This window comes from Peromyscus leucopus, chromosome 14 (genome assembly GCF_004664715.2).
Source record: "Peromyscus leucopus breed LL Stock chromosome 14, UCI_PerLeu_2.1, whole genome shotgun sequence".
NCBI classification, from domain to species: Eukaryota; Metazoa; Chordata; class Mammalia; order Rodentia; family Cricetidae; genus Peromyscus; species Peromyscus leucopus.
Window position 1 is genome coordinate 43,233,424 of NC_051075.1, and position 19,360 is coordinate 43,252,783.

General features: G+C 44.2%; 1 protein-coding gene across 3 annotated transcripts in view; it reads right to left on the bottom strand.

Moving 5' to 3' along the window:
• The window catches only part of Ppp2r5e (protein phosphatase 2 regulatory subunit B'epsilon), a 149,440-nt gene that overhangs the window by 16,845 nt on the left and 113,235 nt on the right, over positions 1–19,360 (bottom strand). For all 3 annotated transcript variants that reach the window (XM_028857987.2, XM_028857979.2, XM_037210621.1), the window contains 3 exons: positions 1,608–1,738; positions 1,418–1,477; positions 441–549 (listed from right to left, as the gene is read on the bottom strand). In XM_028857987.2, the coding sequence (XP_028713820.1) occupies positions 441–549; positions 1,418–1,477; positions 1,608–1,738 (300 nt within the window). The remainder of the gene's footprint in view (positions 1–440; positions 550–1,417; positions 1,478–1,607; positions 1,739–19,360) is intronic.

Sequence of the window (19,360 nt, forward strand, 5' to 3'; positions counted from 1 at the left end):
TAAATGCATACTTTACTATTTTCCTCGGGGAGAATTTTTAATCCTTAACACACTTTTCTTTTTTCTTTTTTAAAGGAAAAACAATATCCTGCAAAACATGAAGTCTACAAACTTCATTTTGTTTCAAAAGCTGTACTCGCCAGGCAGTGGTGGCGCACGCTTTTAATCCCAGCATTCGGGAGGCAGAGGCAGGCGGATCTCTTGAGTTTCAGGCCAGCCTGGGCTACAGAGTGAGGTCCAGGAAAGTCTCCAAAGCTACCGAGAAACCCGCCTTGACAAACCAAAAACAACAAGCTGTATGTACTGTAAGCCAGGTGTGGTGGCTCACCCTTGGGATCCCAGCACCCAGGAGGAAAAGGCTGGCAGACTGAAGGTTCACAGCCAGCCTTGGCTACAAAGGAAGACTTTGTCTCCGCAAAAGCTTTTATTTCAAGTTCTACCTGGGCATGGAAGAGTGACAGGCTCCTGACGGTGTGCAGAGGGATCAACACTTTGACCAGGAACTGTTTGTGCTCTGCCTTCAGTGGTAAAGCGAAGCCATTGATAATACTAGGAAAAGAGGAGACAGGTTAGCAATGCCGTCCGTCCCACACACTGAACCCAGACAAGCTGCTGTTATGAGCTGGCAAGCTCTTAGTTTATATTTGTCCATAAAAACATAGTCAACCCTCCCACCACTGACAGTCAAGACTTTTTCGTTACTTCAACAGAGATCATTTCTTAAGTAGGAGTTTTAAACAGAAGAGAATTTGATGGTGAACACCCAGCAGAGGACACTGTGTTTTCACAAACAGGCACACAGTGCCCCGAACTTCTGCCCTCCCTCTGCTCCTCCGTCTAGCCGCGCACCCTGCTAACTTCCTCTTCAAACACAGGCCTTCTGCCTCCAGACAGCACCAGCTCCCTGGCCTGCACTTCAAACACCCCTGCCGTCTCCAGACACCATTCTCTTCATTCTTGAAGCCTCTGCCCAGCCTTGGGAGGTCACTGAGAGGAAGCAGGGAGACCACACTTCCTTTTCTCCTCTAAGGAGGAGACTAAGCCATCACCGTCCAGCTCCGTGAGCTCAGAACCCCTCACAACAGCTGTCTGGCTCCTCCTCTGAGAGCAGCAGCTGCCTAGAACTCCACATCTGGGCACACAATCTTTCCAACTGATTATAAATCTGTTTCAACAGATACAAGAAAGGACAGGTAACAAATGAGAGGCTTTGCTGTCACTGGCCTGACACCCAATTAGACACACAGTCCCTGAGTAAGCTTACAACGGAACAGAGGTGGGGAAACAGGCTAAGCACAAAAGAGAGAGACCCAAGGTACTTGGAGCAAGAAATCCAAGTCGTCACTGCCCTCTGCCACCTGGACATGACCTGCAGAATGAGCCTCACCGAAATCCACAGTTCACTGCAAACGCTTACCTTCCTAATATTTCCAGCAGTTCAGCTACACCATTGAAGTGTTCTGTTTCATAAACAAACCTGAGGAGAGAAGAGGGAGAGGAGGGGAGTGGGGAAAATGTCAGCACGTCTCCTTCAACTCCTGGAGGTTTACTCCACAGTGCAAAACCATCACTGTGTGTGTTCTCTTGCTTGCCCACCATCCACTCACCTTAGAAAAATATTGTTAATTTGTTTTCGGATAAATGCTCTAAGCCCGAGAAACTTGCCGTAAATCCTGTGCAAAACTGTTTTTAAATAGTCCCGTTCTCGGGGGTCTTCACTGTCAAATAGCTCCAGAAGCTGTTGTAAATGAAGGTAAAAAGCTGTCAGGACAGTTTAGTAAAGGATTTAGAAATTCTATCGTCCATCATTTATAATCTCGCTGTTCCCTTCCCTCTTCAGAAAGCTACTAAATAACCATTACGCCCAGTTCAACAGCAGTCTTTGGGAAGCCAGCTACACTGAGTCAAAGGCTGTACACCCAGGGAAGAGATGCATGCTACAGGAGCCGTAACAGGAATGGCCAAAGTAGTGCTCACATGATCAACAGACCATTTTCTAAGCAATCTACACAGGTCAATCCTTCTGTGAGGTGGTTTTATCCTCACCTTCCAGAGGAGCAAACTGGGGCACAGAAAGCTTAATCAACTTGCTGGTGATGTCAGAATGAGAAGCGTTAGGACTGGGATTTGAACCCAGAAAGTGAATGCTGTAAGTCTGTAACCTTGAACACTGTATGTCACTAACTCCTGGGCTTATGTTCCAATTAAGCCACTCAGCTCTACCAAAATGCCCAGGAAGACAAAGTAATCTAACTCAAAGCAAACACTGAAATTCCCAATGACCCCAGGCAATGTTCTTGCTAGTCTGAGTGGTTACACAAGTGTGCTCAGGGTGGACATGCTCGAAGTAAACATGTGCTACGCCTGCATGTGTGAGTAGCATGCTTTAGGTTCTGGATCATTTATCATTTCAGCCACAGAGTCCTGATATCCAACCCAACCCTGTAAGGACTACGGGGCCTTGTTTCTGCAGCGCTGGACTAGTTGAAGAGACAGGAATAGAGCTCAGTGGGGGAGCATCGTGCACAAAGCCTGTGCTCAAACACCAATGGGGGGGGGGGTGTTTACCGGAACAGCGAGCATGCCTACAATCCCAGCACTTAGGAAGCTGAGGCTAGAGGATCTGGAAGTTGAGTTTAAAGACAGCTACATGAAATCTGGTGTCAAACAGCCAACAACAACAAAATCAGTTGATTTGAAAATGTATATGGAAATACAAGTCACCTCCAAGAGCCAAAGCAATCTTGGTAGTAAGAGGACTCAGAGGACTCACATTTCTCCGTGCAAAAGTTCAACAAAAAAGCTACAGTAATCAAGGGCATGCTACTGATATGTGATAGATACACAAACAGAATAGAGATAAGAGTCCAAAAACAAACTTTCAAATTCATGCTCAATTGGTTCCATGGGATGCCAAGACATTCCGGTATGAAAAGAAACAGTCTTCAACTGAAAGTGCTGGGACAACCAGACAGACACATATGAAACAGTAAGTCGGACTTCTAGCTCATACTACAAATTCAAATGGACTCAAAACGGGTAATCAACCTAAAGACAAGAGTACATGACAAACAATACATCTTCACAATTCCAAATCAAGTGGTTTTTTTAACCTCTGAAAGAAATGTATAAACAACAAAAGAGAAAAAGAAAAAAACTAAATTAAAACATCTGTGCTTTAAAGACAGTAAAAAGATAAGTTACAGAAATAAGAGAATATGTGTAGAAAAGGCTAGTAGTATCTATAATACATAATGAACTATTAAATCTCAGTAACAGCACAATTCCATTGGGAAGATAATAGTAGGTAAAGGAGGAGAGGCTCACGGGGCCCTCTTGAGGATGGACAGGCAGTTTAGGGTTGCTGGGGGAAGGAAAGATATTTTCTTTAATGGGATAGCTACTGATAAGGTAATCAAACCCTGTAAGCAATCCTAATTAAGCTCACCGAGATAGCCCCAAAAGAAGAAAGGGAGAAGGGGAGCTAGCTGAGAAGAACAAGACACCCAGAAGTGGAAAAGAGACAAAGGAAGGCGATGGGGGGGGGGGCGCAGGAGGTGTCAAAATAATAATGTATGAGCCGGGCAGCAGTGGCGCACGCCTTTAATTCCAGCACTCAGGAGGCAGAGGCAGGCAGATCTCTGTGAGTTCAGGGACAGCCTGGTCTATAGAGTGAGTTCCAGGACACCCAGGGCTACATAGAGAAACCCTGTCTAGAAATATATATATAATTATATATGCATATGAACATGTCATAATGAAGCCCACTCTTGTGTTTAAATAATATATGCTAATAAAAACAAAAAAATTCTGAGAAAATGAAAACAACTCAACTTAAAAATGACAAAGCATGTTGGAAAAGATATATCCCAAAGACGGCATAGACATGGCAAATGAATACATGGGAAAGGGCTCAATTTCATTAACCATGCAAACACAAACCAAAGGAAGACAGAACTCATCTGATGTTGCCTCAAAAGGAGAGAGAGACAAGAAAAATGTTGGTGAAGATACTGGGGAACCTTCCTCTACTGTCAACAAGGATGTGAAATGATGCAGTCAGAGGAAGGCAGTCTGGTAGTTCACAGGTCCATCCTTCTAAACAACTTCACTCCCAAGTAAATGATGAATAGTATAGAAAGCACATATGCAGACAAGCGACTGACAGTATGAAAAGCTGCACACACTTGTTCACAGAAGCAATACTGAAAACAGAAAGGTAGAAAACACAATGCCCATCAACAGATGGGAGGAGGAACACTGCCCCTAACGAGAATGAAGTGCTGAGAATCCTCATATTGTCACCATACAGACGAGACGGCCAACCACTGTGATGAAGAAATCAAACACAAAGGGCAAAGACACACGGCTCTATTTACATGAAATACTCAGAACAGGTCTAAGAAGGAGTCGATTTCCTCGGGAGATGATACAATATCTGTAACTATAGCAGGGATGGTTGCACAGTCCTGAAAGTCTGTTTAAAATTGCTGAATTGGAAGGCTGGGGAGATAAGGGACCTGAGGTCAACTTCTAGAAGCCATGTAAATAACCAGGTGGCACATGCTTCTAATCCAGCACTGGGAGGAGAGACAGAAGGATACATGGAGCTCGCTGGCCAGCCAGTAGTGAGCTTCAGGCCAGTGACAGGCACTGTCTCAAAGCAAACAGGTGACTGGCACCTAAGAAATGACTGATCCCTGGCCTCCATATGCATGAACATACATGTGTACACACACTTGAATATGCATCCACCCCCATACATACATTTAAACATACAGATGTAGACTACTGAATTGTAAACTTCAAATGGGTAACTTTATGTTACATAAATTATAATTATAATCTGCTATTTTGTAAAAATGATAATGAAACTTGGAAGCGCTCCTGAATGTTATTTATTTCTAATACATTCATCACCATTGCAATAAACCAACTCAGCATGTAAATAAATCCTCACAAAAGGTTGTATGTGTATGTGTTTATGCATACATGACTATAGATACTTATTCATACATGAGTCCAAGTGATGGAGATGTGAGGCTGAGGGGACAATAATCAAATGGACATGTCTTTTGTTTTACAAAAGACAGTTCTGGGCAAAATTAATTAAAACTAAAGTCCCTTCAAATATGGCAGGAAGCAAAAATTGAAGGACAGTCTTCTAAAATGGACAGTGAGACAGTCCACAAGTTTGGCTTTACAGTGCTTACCATCTATCTATCTATCATCTGTCCTGTTTGTTCTCCTTGGAGGATTTTGAGTAAATATTTATTAGTGTATATTAAGGGCCAACAAATGGGCAAGGAGGTGCCAGGGATATAGTGATGTGCAAGTCAGACGTAATCTCCTTTCAGAGTCTAGTCTATCGGTGGATAAAAATAAACAAAGAGCATAAGTAGTTCAAGATGTTGTACAAATGCATAATGGATCTATCTACTCTATTTGGAAGAAATACAGTGACAGAGAAGGCTTCTAGGGAAAGTGATATCCACACCCTTGCCAAATACACACACCAAAGAACTGGGACAAGTGTTCATATCAATCAGCTTTTGTCACTATAACAAAGCACTTAACACGAAATACTTATGAAAAAGAATGTTCTGTTTTTGGGGGGTTTTTCCATCTCAATTTTGAAGGCTGAATGTTCAAATGGCATACATAGCTTCACAGCCAGGACTGCCCTTGACCACGCCGATAAGGGGTCATCAATTACATGATGACAAGGAAGTGATTATATTACAACTCCAACCAGGAACAGAGGGGAAAAGACAGACTTGTATCTTATAATCCCTTCCAAGAGTATGCCCCAAATGACCTAAGGTCCTCCTATAAGTCTCTATATCTTAAAGGCTCCATATCATTTGTCCAAACTTCCAGGATCACTTATAGCACACCCAAACCAGTGTGATTTTCCCAAGGGACTGTGGGGTGTGGAAGGCAGCAGCCTAACCGGCAGATAACACTGTTAGCAATAACTGTCATATCGCTGCCCATTTAGCAATAAAATAAACAAGTATGTGCTGAGACCTTTCCTCACGCCATGGATGTCCTTGCTTCTGGGCACACAGAGTGCTGAACAACTTCCAGCTAACTCTGGGAGGCAACCAGTGAGTTAACAATTGACTTGCACAGGAGAACATTCTACTTCCAAAAGAAAAACATGCGGCCTTAACAGGCCAGAAAGAAGAGAGAAGGTATGCACTCATTATCTATCTCTTTATGTAAGAGATATTCAGAATTACACAAGATATCTAACCATCTATTGCATTCCAGTCCTTGTTTATGGAAATTATTAACCTTTTTAAGTTCTATTTTTTAATCTAGTTTCTACTTTAAGTGGTGCAAAAGGGCTTAATGAGTAATATGCAACCAATATAAGAAGAGGTTTGCGGGGGTGGGATGTTAGCAAAACTTGAATCAACTGAGCTTCTGTAGTGCTAATCTGAAGAGTTTAACACTGTATAATTAAACAAAGATTATTTAACTAAATATTTCATTAGGTTCTCGGAAAAAAAAATACCTAAGTAAGGACCCTGACTTAAAGCCTTTGCAGAGTCCTGTTAAATGTATCGTCCTCTGCAACAAAGAAGGATGAGCCTGGAAGTGCAGCTGCTTCCTGTTAGCCCGAACACGCTCCTACAGCCTTATGATGGGGAGCATGAAGGCCATTACCTTTAAAAGGGGAGGGAGGAAGACGAGTTCTCACTTCCAAAACCCAACACGTATACCAAATATATTCATAGATCATGACACCTCCAATATCACAGGCAACTTGTCAGAGAAAATCAGGAGTTTCCAAATTGCTTAGAAAGCAAAGACAGACAGACATGTCAACATGCTGAGTCCAAGCTTTAAGAAAAGGCTTCCCTGAGACGAACAGAGATAAACTGTGAAGACTTAGCTGAAAGCTCTTCTTCGAACCTTCAAACAAATAAATCCACAGTTAAATCTACAATGAACAAGGAGAGGACAGTGATGGCCTTCCTGTCAGGCATGGAGGGCTCGACCCTCTTCTTACAACCTCACTGCAGTGACAGTCAAAGACTGAGACTATAAATACCCCACCCCCACCTCACCCACCCCTACCCACCCCATCCCCCACCCACAGCAGAGGGGCCTGGAGGACAGATCAGACTTGGCAGGCTTGTGTGGGTCTCCCAGCTTGGGAAAAGGACAAAAAGTACCGAGCCCCATTGAGTTTCCTCCTGCTCACTCACTCAGCGTTCTCCATCCCTCCAGCAGGGAGGAAAGCTAACAAGGTGCCAGTTCCCACCAGAGACACTTCAGGGCTTAAGAATGGAAGGCATGCGCTAGATTTGATGACTCGGGTATGAGAAGCACCGACCAGAGCAGCTTCAAAGTCTGAAGGAGTCATACCCTCTGCACCCCTGTGTAGAGTACTAAAGACTTCCGGTCTAAGGCCAGAGAACACCAGCAAGTGTCTAGTCTCAGATATCAAATAGCGCTAAACAAAGCATTACTGAAGTAACAGGGTTCAATAAAATCCCGCCTATTTAATGAGTCCTTAGCCAGTGCTGTCTCTAAGCTCCCAATTTGGAATAAAACAGATCTAGGTCTCTTCTGGGGGACACCGGGATCCTGAAGAAAGACCTAGAGGCATAGTAATGCCCAGGGGTTCTCAGTGAGCTGACAAGGTCCTGCTCCATTACCCTTCTGTGAGCACCACCTGCCGAGGATCACAGCTGCAAATCCAACCTGTACATGTGCACACAACCTACAAGTACAGGCAGTAAGTGGGTCTGGATAGATGAGCAGGTAATGATGATTATTACGAAGAATCAGCAGACATTCTACCAAAAGGAACAACTCAGAAGAAAAATGCAAGGAATAGGAAAAACTTGCAAAAAAAAGAAGAGTTGAACATTCTCAGAGATACTAGGTTCCTGAAACAAACAAACAATGCTATACCAGATGAAAAAATCACAAAAAGAGCTTTTGGGAACTCAAAATGTGATGAAAATAGAAATGTTGGCAGAAGGACGATAACTCTGAGTAAGTGAGCAGGGTCACATGGCGGGCAGAAAGCACTGGACAACAACGGGTCCGGGAGCAGAGACAGGGGGCAACCAATCCATCCAGAAAGACGGGACAACAGGAAGAAGGAATATCCAGAAGAACTTAGTGCAATTGTCCCAAGGGACTGTGGGGCAGGGAAGGCATGGATGTGTTCCTCTAGAAATACATCTCATCAAGTGTCGTGCACAGGACGCATAGAAACTTCTGAAGTTAAAGACAAAGATCGCAAAAGCTTCCAGGTCTCTGAACAGGACAACATAGGCTCATTTTCTCACTACCAGCCCTGGAAGCCAGAAGTCAGGGAAGCAATTCCTTAAACATCTCAGGACAGATTACCAAAACCACACAGGTTTATACCTAGCCAAAATGTGAGTGGTTAAATGTATGTCTGTATATATGTATTTTTTTCAGACATATAATCTCCAAAAATTTACAACTCATTCATGCTTTCTTAGGAAACATCAAGAGGGTAAGTTCTAGCAAATGAGAGAAAGTTAAGTGAACAAACACATGTCCCCAATACTGACAAAGGGGGGTCTCGGAATGATCACTGTGGGTACAGTTAGGGAAGCAACAGTACAGAGCAGAAGAGGATGAGCATGACTTCAAGGAAGCAGGCCTCCAAAGAAGAAGAAAAAGAAAACAGAGTGTGTGAGTGTGAGTGTGAGTGTGTGAGTGTGTGTGTGTGTGTGTGTCACAGAGGTCACTGTGTGACCAACACAGAGGGAAAAACTAGGTGAACCCCTCGACAAGTGCTAAGCTTAGGGTTCAAAAAGCTCCATGCTGGACGAGGAAGTTAGCTTTCTCTGAAGGTGGTGAGTGACCACGTGTCAGGGGGAGACACACATCCAAGATGTGTGGACAGCACCAGTTGGTCTTCATGTTAAAAGGTGGGACAGGGAGCTTCCGAGATGGCTTAGTGGTTAGAGCCTGCACTCTTCTAGAGGACGCAGGTTTGGTCAGGGAGCTCAGGGCCTCTACTGGCCTGTGCAGGTGCTCACAAACATAGTCACATACATGGACACATATACATAAAGAGATAGAAAAATAAATCTTTATTATCAAATTGTTTTAATTTCTTCTTTTTTTAGATGAACATAAAGTTGGGTGGATGGGGAAGGGATCTGGGAGGAACTGAGGTGTGAATATGATCAAAGCACAAGCAAATTCTCAATAAACTAAACTATTTGAAAAAGAAACATGAGTTGGGAGTGGTGGAACATGCCTTTAATCTCACCCAGCATTCGGGAGGCAGAGGAAGATGGATCTATGTGAATGAGGCCAGCCTGGTCTACCAAAAAAAAAAAAGTTAACCTCACCCTAAAATAAGCACAACAAATCAAACTCCACAATAAAAAAAAAAGCAGTTACTGTGCCTAGGGTATAAACATGGCCACACACACACACACACACACACACACACACACACACACACACACATCTATGCTTAGAATAGGAAGTCATTAAATAGATAACATCTAAAATAAAAAAAATCAGGAGATAGTAATGTAAACCTACTAATTAGAAATTTGGGGGTAAATACATGCAAACAGCTAGACGATGAATACCACTATATCTAGGGTATGGGACTATGGATTTGGAGAAGGAAGAAATAGAAGTTTGCTACTTTTCTTTATAAACTATATAAAAATATTTCAATTATTAAAATAGGCAATACTTTGTTACTTAAAACTGTCAATACATTTTATGATCATTAAGACTTCAAGCAAGTTCCAGGACAACCAATGCTACACAGAGAAACCCTGTCTTTAAAAACCATTTTAAAAAGAAAAAAAAAAGAGGGGCTGGAGAGATGGCTCAGCAGTTAAGAGCACTGACTGCTTCCCCAGAGTTCAATTTCCAGCACCCACATGACAGCTCACAACTGTCTGTAACTCTAATTCCAGGGGATCCGACACCCTCACATAGACATACATGCAGGCAAAAACACTAACACACATTATAAGAAGGGAGGGAGGGAGGGAGGAGAGGGGGGAGGGGGAGGGAGGAGGGAGGGAGGGAGGAGGGAGGGAGGGAGGGAGGAGAGAGAGAGAGAGAGAGAGAGAGAGAGAGAGAGAGAGAGAGAGAGAGAAACTTCAAGTAAAAAGTAGAGTTGTAACTACCTATTAGTGCAGTAAAGAAGTGCTTGCCCTGCCCTTCTCCATATAAAGTAGCAGTTTTGAGAACACCAGAAAGAGTCAAGAAATTCATGTGTAATGGTGCAGGCATTCTAATTCCGGCACCTGGGAGGTAAAGGCTCTCAAGAGGATCACAGACAGGGAAAAGACAGGGCGGGGAGGCGGGAGTTAGGTACTCGCAAGATGCTGCCGATTCTGAAGGCCTGAATCTGATCCCCAGAGTCCCTGTGGTAGAAGGAGGGAACTGATTCCTGCAAGCTGTCCTCTGACCACTGTGCACCACACATGCGCACACAAACCAAACAAATGTTTTCTACACGTTACAGAAAGAAAGAAGGAAGGGAGGGAGGGAGGGAGGGAGGGAGGGAGGGAGGGAGGGAGGGAAAAGAAAGGAGGGAAGGAAGGAGGGAGGGAGGGAGGGAGGGAGGAAGGGAGGGAGGGAGGGAGGAGAGGGAAGGAAAGGAAAGGAAGGAAGGAAAGGAAGGAAGGAAGGAAGGAAGGAAGGAAGGAAGGAAGGAAGGAAGGAAGGAAGGAAGGAAGGAAGGAAGGAAGGAAGGAAGGAAGAAGGAAGGAAGAAGGAGGGAAAGAGGGAAAGAAGGAAAGAAGGAAAGAAGGAAGGCAGGCCGGGTGGTGGTGGTGCACGTCTTTAATCCCAGCACTGGGAGGCAGAGGCAGGCAGATCTCTGTGAGTTTGAGACCAGCCTGATCTACAGAGGGAGATCCAGGAAAGGTGCAAAGCTACACAGAGAAAGCCTGTCTCGGGGAAAAGAGAGAAGGAGGGAGGGAGGGAGGGAGGGAGGGAGGGAGGAGGGAGGGAGGGAGGAAGGAAGGAAGGAAGGAAGGAAGGAAGGAAGGAAGGAAGGAAGGAAGGAAGGAAGGAAGGAAGGAAGGAAGGAAATGTTCAAGTAGATAATGACTAAAACTGAGTGTCCTTATATCTTCATCCAAACTGACAAGTGCTCCAATGAAAGGCTGGATCCCTGTGAAACTTCACCTGGACCTTGTGATGTACACAGAGAAAACAAGACACCAGCAAGAGCCACGAGGGACCAGGGCAGGGGAGCAGCTCAGGGATACTTGCCCAGTGTGGCTGCAATCCCTTCCCCTCCCCTCCCCTCCCCTCCCCTCATGAACCTAGCTGCTATGTGACGTGGGGTGACCACCAGCAACCACTAGAAAGCACAATATGGACAAGTGATCACAAGGATTCATGCCGCAGCATAGAGCGCCTCTGACTTCAAGGCTCAATGGGTTTCAGTCACGCGATTATGAAGTTCCCCAAATTGAACTTCCTACTACTGTCAGTCATTCTATCCACAAAAGAGAAGCCCATTTCCCCCTTGACTGAAGAAAATCTTGTGATGAGATTTTAAGACAACCAATTTGATCAGAATCTGAACACAGAGCCTGCTGTTCTGAATAATGAGGCACTAGGAGGAGATACACAGGAATGGCTACATAGCTCACCGGACCCAGGGTCAACCCGGATGGATGGGGAGTGCTCCTTTTTGGGAAAGCATCAAGAATTCCAAATGAGCCAGGCGGTGGTGTCGCACGCCTTTAATCCCAGCACTCGGGAGGCAGAGCCAGGCGGATCTCTGTGAGTTCGAAGCCAGCCTGGGCTACCAAGTGAGCTCCAGGAAAGGTGCAAAGCTACGCAGAGAAACCCTGTCTCCAAAAAAAAAAAAAAAAAAAAAAAAAAAATCCAAAAGAAACCAATCTCTGAACTCTCCGAGACAACACATGCAGTCTGCCCAGGAAGCTGTTCTGTATGCAGCAGCTAGAGCAGCAAAGCCTAAAGCCCTTTAAAATATGGGCTAAAAAAATGTTGTGCTAGGGCTGGAGGGGTGGCTTAGCAATTAAGAGCCTATACTGCTCATCCAGAGGACCAGAGTTCAAATCCAGCACCCACAACTGAGCAGCTTACCTGCCTATAATTCTACTTCCCAGAAGGAATCAAAGGGTTGGGCCTACTCAGGCACCTGCACACACATGTACATCCCCACACACAGATACACAATTGAAAATAAAAATATACTCAGGCCATCGAGCCTAAGGACAAGCCTCACCGGCCCCTTTTATAGGTTCTGAGCTAAATGTTGGACTGAAGATAAGGAGGAATGGGGGTGTTTCACTGTCAGCTGGTGATGGATAACACCCCAGGGCAGAAATAAATTTTCTAAAGTTTTATTTGCTGTAGGCTCTGGGAGACAAATGTAAACACTGTGACATATTCAGAGAATTGGTTTGGAAAATATCTCTGTATTGGAGTGGAGATTCAAGGCCTCATGGAACTTCCTTCTGAGGAGAAGTTAAAAGCCGTTCATAGCTTGCTTTGGGCTATGTCCAGTTTTATCTTGAGGTTTTAAATATGCAATATCAAAAGGTCACTTTTGAGGCCAAACAATGATTTGCATAATTTGCATGCTAATTATGTCTAAATATAACTGCAAATGTGAAGTACAAATTACTAAACAGCCATCTCCGGCAGTAGGTACGTTATAGGGATATTTGACTTGTGTGTCTCTTAGCAACCACTGACTGTTTCGGATTTAGAGAGTAGTTGAAGGCAATCTTTAGAAACATGCTACTAAAGAGCCACAGTGATTCATCCGATAAAACAATCCAAGGTTGGCAATCAGTCTGCTTCTAAAAGGGGGGCAAGGGAAGCAGGAGTTGGAAGAAACCATTTCCCAAGACCCCTTAAGCAGATGAAAATGATCTTTATTGAGAACAAATGTTGTTCCATGAGCTGAGGCAGGCCTGCAGCTTACATAAACCTAAAAGCAGCCCTGCCATACACATGGTACACTACGCAGTAGCCATCTTTGACAAAGATGTAGACGGGTACATTAAAAAAAAATGATAAAGGTTCTGTAAACCTCATTTCATAAAAATCACAATGCTGCTCAAATAGGGCAGTCAGACTTTTCCTGGATGAATAATAAGGCCAAAAACCCTGGAACAAAATGCAATAAGACATGTTGTTCTGTCTGGAAATCCATTCAGAATCAAGACCTCCAGCTTCTCCTAAAAGCCTAAGGAGTCAGGACATGTGCCTGGCTCACTGTCTAGCCTAGATGACACAAGCTAGTGGTTGTGGGCTGCCACAGGGGAGTCAGCACACCCCACCATCACGTCCTCACTGCAGCAGGGGTCAGCACACTCCGCCATCATGTCCACATTGCCTCTCTGAGTTGCTTGTCTGTTCTCCATAAACATCTAAGCATGCTAACCAACTCTTCCATTCCTGGTCCTAACACATATTCAAATACAACACTGGTCAGAAGAAATCAGTTGGCAATGTTGAACTGATAAAGAATGTAAAGAAACAGGGAACCACAGGTGATATCTAAAAGAAGACAGACTAAGAAGAACCATCTAAGCCATAGGGTACTCAAGAATTTTATAGTAAAAGTCAAGTGTCAAATAATTATAACATGCCAGGCAAATGTAGGCTACTAATGGATAACTTCACAACCTGAAGCCATTAAAGAAAATACAATGTAAAAGGGCTCTCAAAACCAAAGCTGATCCTAACTGAAAATATCAGTAGCAGATAAGCACAGTGTTTACCACTTTCTTGGGAGCTGTCCTAAGCAATCATACAGCATTCACTCATTACGTCCGGACAACATTACTGTGGCTATTTGACATCTACTTTCCAGATGAGGAAACAGACAGACAGAGCAGTTGTGTAACTTGTCCAAGGTCACACAATGAAAACTGGTAGAACTAGGCTTGGTGACGTGTGCATGTATTCCCAGGACTCAGGAGGCAGAGGCAGGAGGGTGGTCACACGTTTGAGGCCGCCATGGTCTACACAGCACATTCCAGGTCAGCCAGGGAGACATAGTAAGACTCTATTCTAAAACAAATAAACAACAAGTAAGCCTCAACTCAAATCAGCACCCACACTTAACCTCCAATCCACTCTGCATCTTCATCGGGAGGAATCAAGGCACGGAAAAGGCCCTGGAGACATCACAGAAAGCAACCTCAGATTTTAAAAGGGCATACCTAGATGCTGAAAGGAAGGAAATACAATGAAGACTGGTCATAAAATGACAGAATCCAACAAAAATATAGTCTCAGGAAGGCTAATGCACAAATAAGCAGAGTGTTTATGGAAAATGCAAAGTGAGAATGTACTTGTAGCAGAAACCTCTTTATGACGTTTGTTATGGCATACACAATTCTTCTTAATGCAAAACCGTTTAGGTAAATCAGAAAGTAGGAAGACAACCATGCCCTCCGCACACTTACCAACAATTTGGCATATTTCCTTCCAAAACTGGTAATGCATAATGCTATAGTCAATTGTGTTCACCAAACTCAAGTTTTGGAAACTTGCTCCCCAACACCACAGAGGTGGAAACATTTGGGAGGTGTTCAAATCACAATAGTACCCATGAACGGAGTCACACAATGATAAAAATATGGCTATGGGAGTGTCCAGCTCTCGCTCACTCTTTACCTTCCACATGAGAACACATAGACAGATCCTCACCAGATGTCAGTACATGGATTTTTAACTGTCCGGTCTCTAGATTTGTGAGAAAGGAGTTTCTGCTCTTTAAAAATTGTCCAGTCTCAGGTAAAGCAATTTCTGCCTCAACCACATATCTGCTCTCAATTTCATACCATGATCCAAAAATAGTAAACAGAAAATTCCATAAATAATGTCTAAGTTTTAAATAGTCATTCTAAGCAGCATAAGAAAGCCTCAGTGTCCTACTGCATCCTGCTGTAAAAGTGAACCATCCTTTACCCATGATGTGTCACTAGGTGGCATCTGGTGGCCATCACTCTATTGCAGTACTTGGACACAGGGGTCAGTGCTGGCCATGGCTTTGAGCATTCACTGGGGAGCCGGAAGCACAATTCTCACATAAAGGAGAGAAGGTCTGTAGAGTCGCACCAATGTACTAAGACAAAGACACAGACATGCCTTTCCCTTAAAATAACAGACCCAGACTCAAAACCTAGAGTTCTGTAACATGCATGCACCATTTCAAAACAGATCATGTGTCACTGCTCACAGTCTTTTTACTAACTAATGAATATTCTACTATGTGAATGCCTATAGTCTTTCTAACCAAGTCCTGATGAGGACCCATTAAGTTTTTTCTAATGGTGTAATTGTCAACAATGAAGCACTCAGTGTCTCTGTAGACACAGCTGGTTCTGTCTTACGGAACCGCTGGGTCAACACTTGCCAGAATACAATGAATACTATTCCCTCTTCAGAACTGGACCATCCTAATGAACAGCTGCCATGTGTATTTGTCTACCACTCACTGGCACATGTCTTCTGATGGGCTTTGGCTTACTCAGAGGAGTCCCCTCCACCCAAGCCTCTGTTACATCTCCTTCTCCTGTCCCAACACTAAAGTTTAAATTAATGTACCTGAATAGAGTATCCTTTCTTCTTGCAGTTCTGAGAACTATTTAATTATCTAAAATATTCTATTAGTAGACATCTTTCTCAAAAATGTATACCAAGAACTATGAAGTTTTTAAGTTAAAAAAAGGAACTAGAATTTTAATTAGAACTATATACTAGCCAGCAGCCAAGGTGGCGCACGCCTTTAATCCCAGCACTTGGGAGGCAGAGGCGGGCAGATCTCTGAGTTCGAGGCCAGCCTGGTCTATAAAATGAGTTCCAGGACAGCCAGGGCAACATGAAGAGACTCAGTCACAAAATAGGCCAAAAAAAAAAACCACCCCACAAACTATCTTAGAGACTATATAAATATCTTTATGATAGCCAATTTACTCCCCTCTAGGAACACACTGCAATCCAAAATTCATTCAAGCCTGCTCTGTAAAACTAGACTGTGAGTTTCACATAGATGCAAAATTTTGTTTCAAATTGGTAATGCTGCTTAGCAGTGAAACACACGCTTAGCCAATGTGAGGCCTTGGATTAACTTCATAGCGCTAAAAGAATATTCAGAAGGCGAAGATTTTTAAATTACTATTAGAATCAAACAGATACTGTGAGATGAAAAGGGTCCGAAAGGATGAGCATTTCATAATGATGAGACTTCCCAGACGGAACCAGCGAGTGACCCACACAAGTCATTCCGCAGCGAGTGGTCCACACAAGTCATTCCACAGCACGCCCATCTGTGACTTAACCCAGACCACACTGAGTCTCAGAAGCACCAACAATGTGTCTGAGACTGAAGGTAAGAACTCACTGTAGCCACACTGATAAATGAACAAAGCAGTCAAGCAACAGCAGTCGGGTTGTGTCTCGTGGTCCGCCTGCTACTATCCTGCTCGTCCTGCAATCCACACAGTGAATGAGTAGACTAAAGCTCGGGATCAAACAGGAAGGCTTGCCGGCAGTCAGCTGCCAGCGAGCACACAGAGGAGCCCATTCTCAGCTCGTATACTATGTTACAGTGCGGCTTCCTTAGGGCCCACTACAGCACAGTAAAGTAGCTCTCATTTTGCTTTTTTGTATTCACTTATGGGAAGAGAGCTAGGAAAAGAAAAAGAATTACATTTAGTTCCAACAGAAAGCACATTTAAATCTTGTGGCTAGAGTAAGTTTTAACTTAGTAAATTTCCCGCTGCACTCACCAAAACATTTTGAGATCATAAAGCATCTACAGAAAAGAAATGGTTGGCTCAAAGAAAACCTACAAGAAAATGTTATTTTGTTTTATGAAAAGTAAGAGTACAAGGATTTTTCATGTCCTGGGACACAAACACAGAAGGGCTAGGTGTGGTCTGGTGTGGGCGACATAAACAGGGACAGAAGGAGGGTGTAGACAACACCCGAATATTAATCACAAGGGGGAAGCAGTGCCAGCTGAGGGTCAGTTGGACACAGCAGGGCAAGAGGGGCGTGGTTGGGAGGGGGGCGCAATTATCAGAAGGAGCTCCTCCAGCCCCAAAGGCTTGTGGACCCCAGCACGGTCCAAGCTGGGAACAGACTACCCAGCGAGCGAGCTCAGAAGCAGGCACGGAGAGCAAAGCATCGGGAAGGCAGTTGTGCCTTCAGCAGACTGGAGAAGAAGAAGCAAAGGCCAGGAAAATGAAGCGGCTGAACACACACCAGACACAGACCCGCTCACTATTTGTACTTCATCTTCTTGTCCAGGGAATAACCTAGAAGAGCTGACCACACCCAGAGTTGACAGGCACTCAGGCCAGGATCAGATAAGTCCAACCAGTTTACTAACATGCCCGTGGCTGAGGAACAGTACTTCACTGCCTTGACTCCCCGCTTTTTTTCTTGAGACAGTCTCTCTCCTTGTATAGCTGGTATTAGTTACTTTTCTGTCGCTGTGATAAAACACCATGACCAAAAGCAACTTAGGGAAGAAAAGAGTTGTTCTGGCTCATAGCTCAGGGGCTAAGAGTCCACCATGACAGGAAGAGGTGTGGCCGGAAGTGGCAGGCTTGCAAGCAGAGGCAGGAAGCTGGGAGACCACATCTTAAACTGCAAGCAAGAACTTTGAAACTGGTGAGGTTATAGAATCTCAAAGCCTGCTCCTAGTGACCTACTTCCTCCAGCAGAGCCACACCCCCAAAACCCCCAACCGCCAACCCCTCCACCCACTGGGAGCCAAGTGTTCAAATACCAGAGGCCGTGAGGGAATTTGAGCCTGTGAAGGGCCTCCCAAGAGCTGAGGCTGCAGGGGGGTGTGTGCCACGATACCTGGCCTGCCACACCTTCAGATGATAAAGTTACACCACTCCAGGGTGAGGAGAGTGCTGTATGCACAAAGCATCTAAGCAGGTCTCTCTGCTACCGTTATAAACAAAACCAATTTTCAATTACTGACTCATGAATCTGCTAAAATAGGAAAACTTCTAAAAACCCATAACAGGCCTCTACCAGTCTTGTCAAATATCACAATTCTAACAGTCCTAACCAATGACTTAAAATGAGGTCAAAAGTCAATGCGTTTAGGAAGCTCACAAATGTCATAAAGATACAAGACTGTGAATAAAGTGATAGATAACAAGAAACATCGAGAAAGATCTCCTAAGACTGGAAATTGATGATACTCCACAGAATACATGGTAGGTTTCACAATTAGATTTTAAAAGCAAGACACACACACACACACAAGAACAAAAGAAAACATGGCTTTACAGCAAGCAACATGCAGAGCCTATTAAAGTCAGTGAAGACCAGAAGTCAACAGAAGTTAATAAAATCATCCAACCTCAAGAAATGTTATTGAGAGTTCCCCTTTAAGAAATCAGATAAGATAATGGAGCACCAAGCTGAACTGGCCTGATCAAGCTCCAGACACAGTGTTCAGAAATGTATTTCACACTTGAAGACAAAAGTACTTCTACAGTCTACTGAAGGATTCAAACTCTGACAAGTGAGAAAAGGTTGATAGAATTAAGAACTCAGTCCATGGCAGAGAATGCTCATGGATAGTTGATGGACCAGTCCACATGACACACCAATGCAGTACCAGTGGACTCTCTATGTACAGCAAAACTCAACACCTTGCCTGTATAGCCAGGGAAAGAGGATGCAGGTGCTTAAGAACCCCTCCCCCAAGGCCAACACTCCTTCCCAGCTCTGGGCTGGCAGCCAGGGCAGCTAGGAGCACCACCAAGTCTCTGCTCTCGGCAGACTGCCTGCTCCTACAACTCTGTTGGGTTGGAGTCTATGATCCTGCTATACCTTGAGCAAAATAACGGCTGGGGCTCAATGTGGATTGAGTCCTGAATTCTGAATTTAACCTAATTAGGGCAGGGCATAAGCTCACTATGAAAGTTAGTGTCTTTTTTCCTGTGAAGGCATGGGAGACCAGATGTCTGCCATAATTATGCTTTCACTTAAGTTCTACGTAGATGAGTGTCTCGGTGGGAGACAGGTATTTTCTTTCCTGTCAGAGGAGCGGCAGTCCGTACAGCCCTTTGCTCCAGTATCCACTTTAATAGACGAGTAAATGCAATCGGAGCAAGGAGGGGTTTCTTAAAAACTCAGTTTCAGCATTGTGTCCCAAATCTCAAGCACAAAGGAAGATGCAGTGACAGCTTCAAGATGTAGAATGTGCCGGGCGGTGGTGGCGCATGCCTTTAATCCCAGCACTCGGGAGGCAGAGGCAGGCGGATCTCTGTGAGTTCGAGGCCAGCCTGGGCTACCAAGTGAGTCCCAGGAAAGGCGCAAAGCTACACAGAGAAACCCTGTCTTG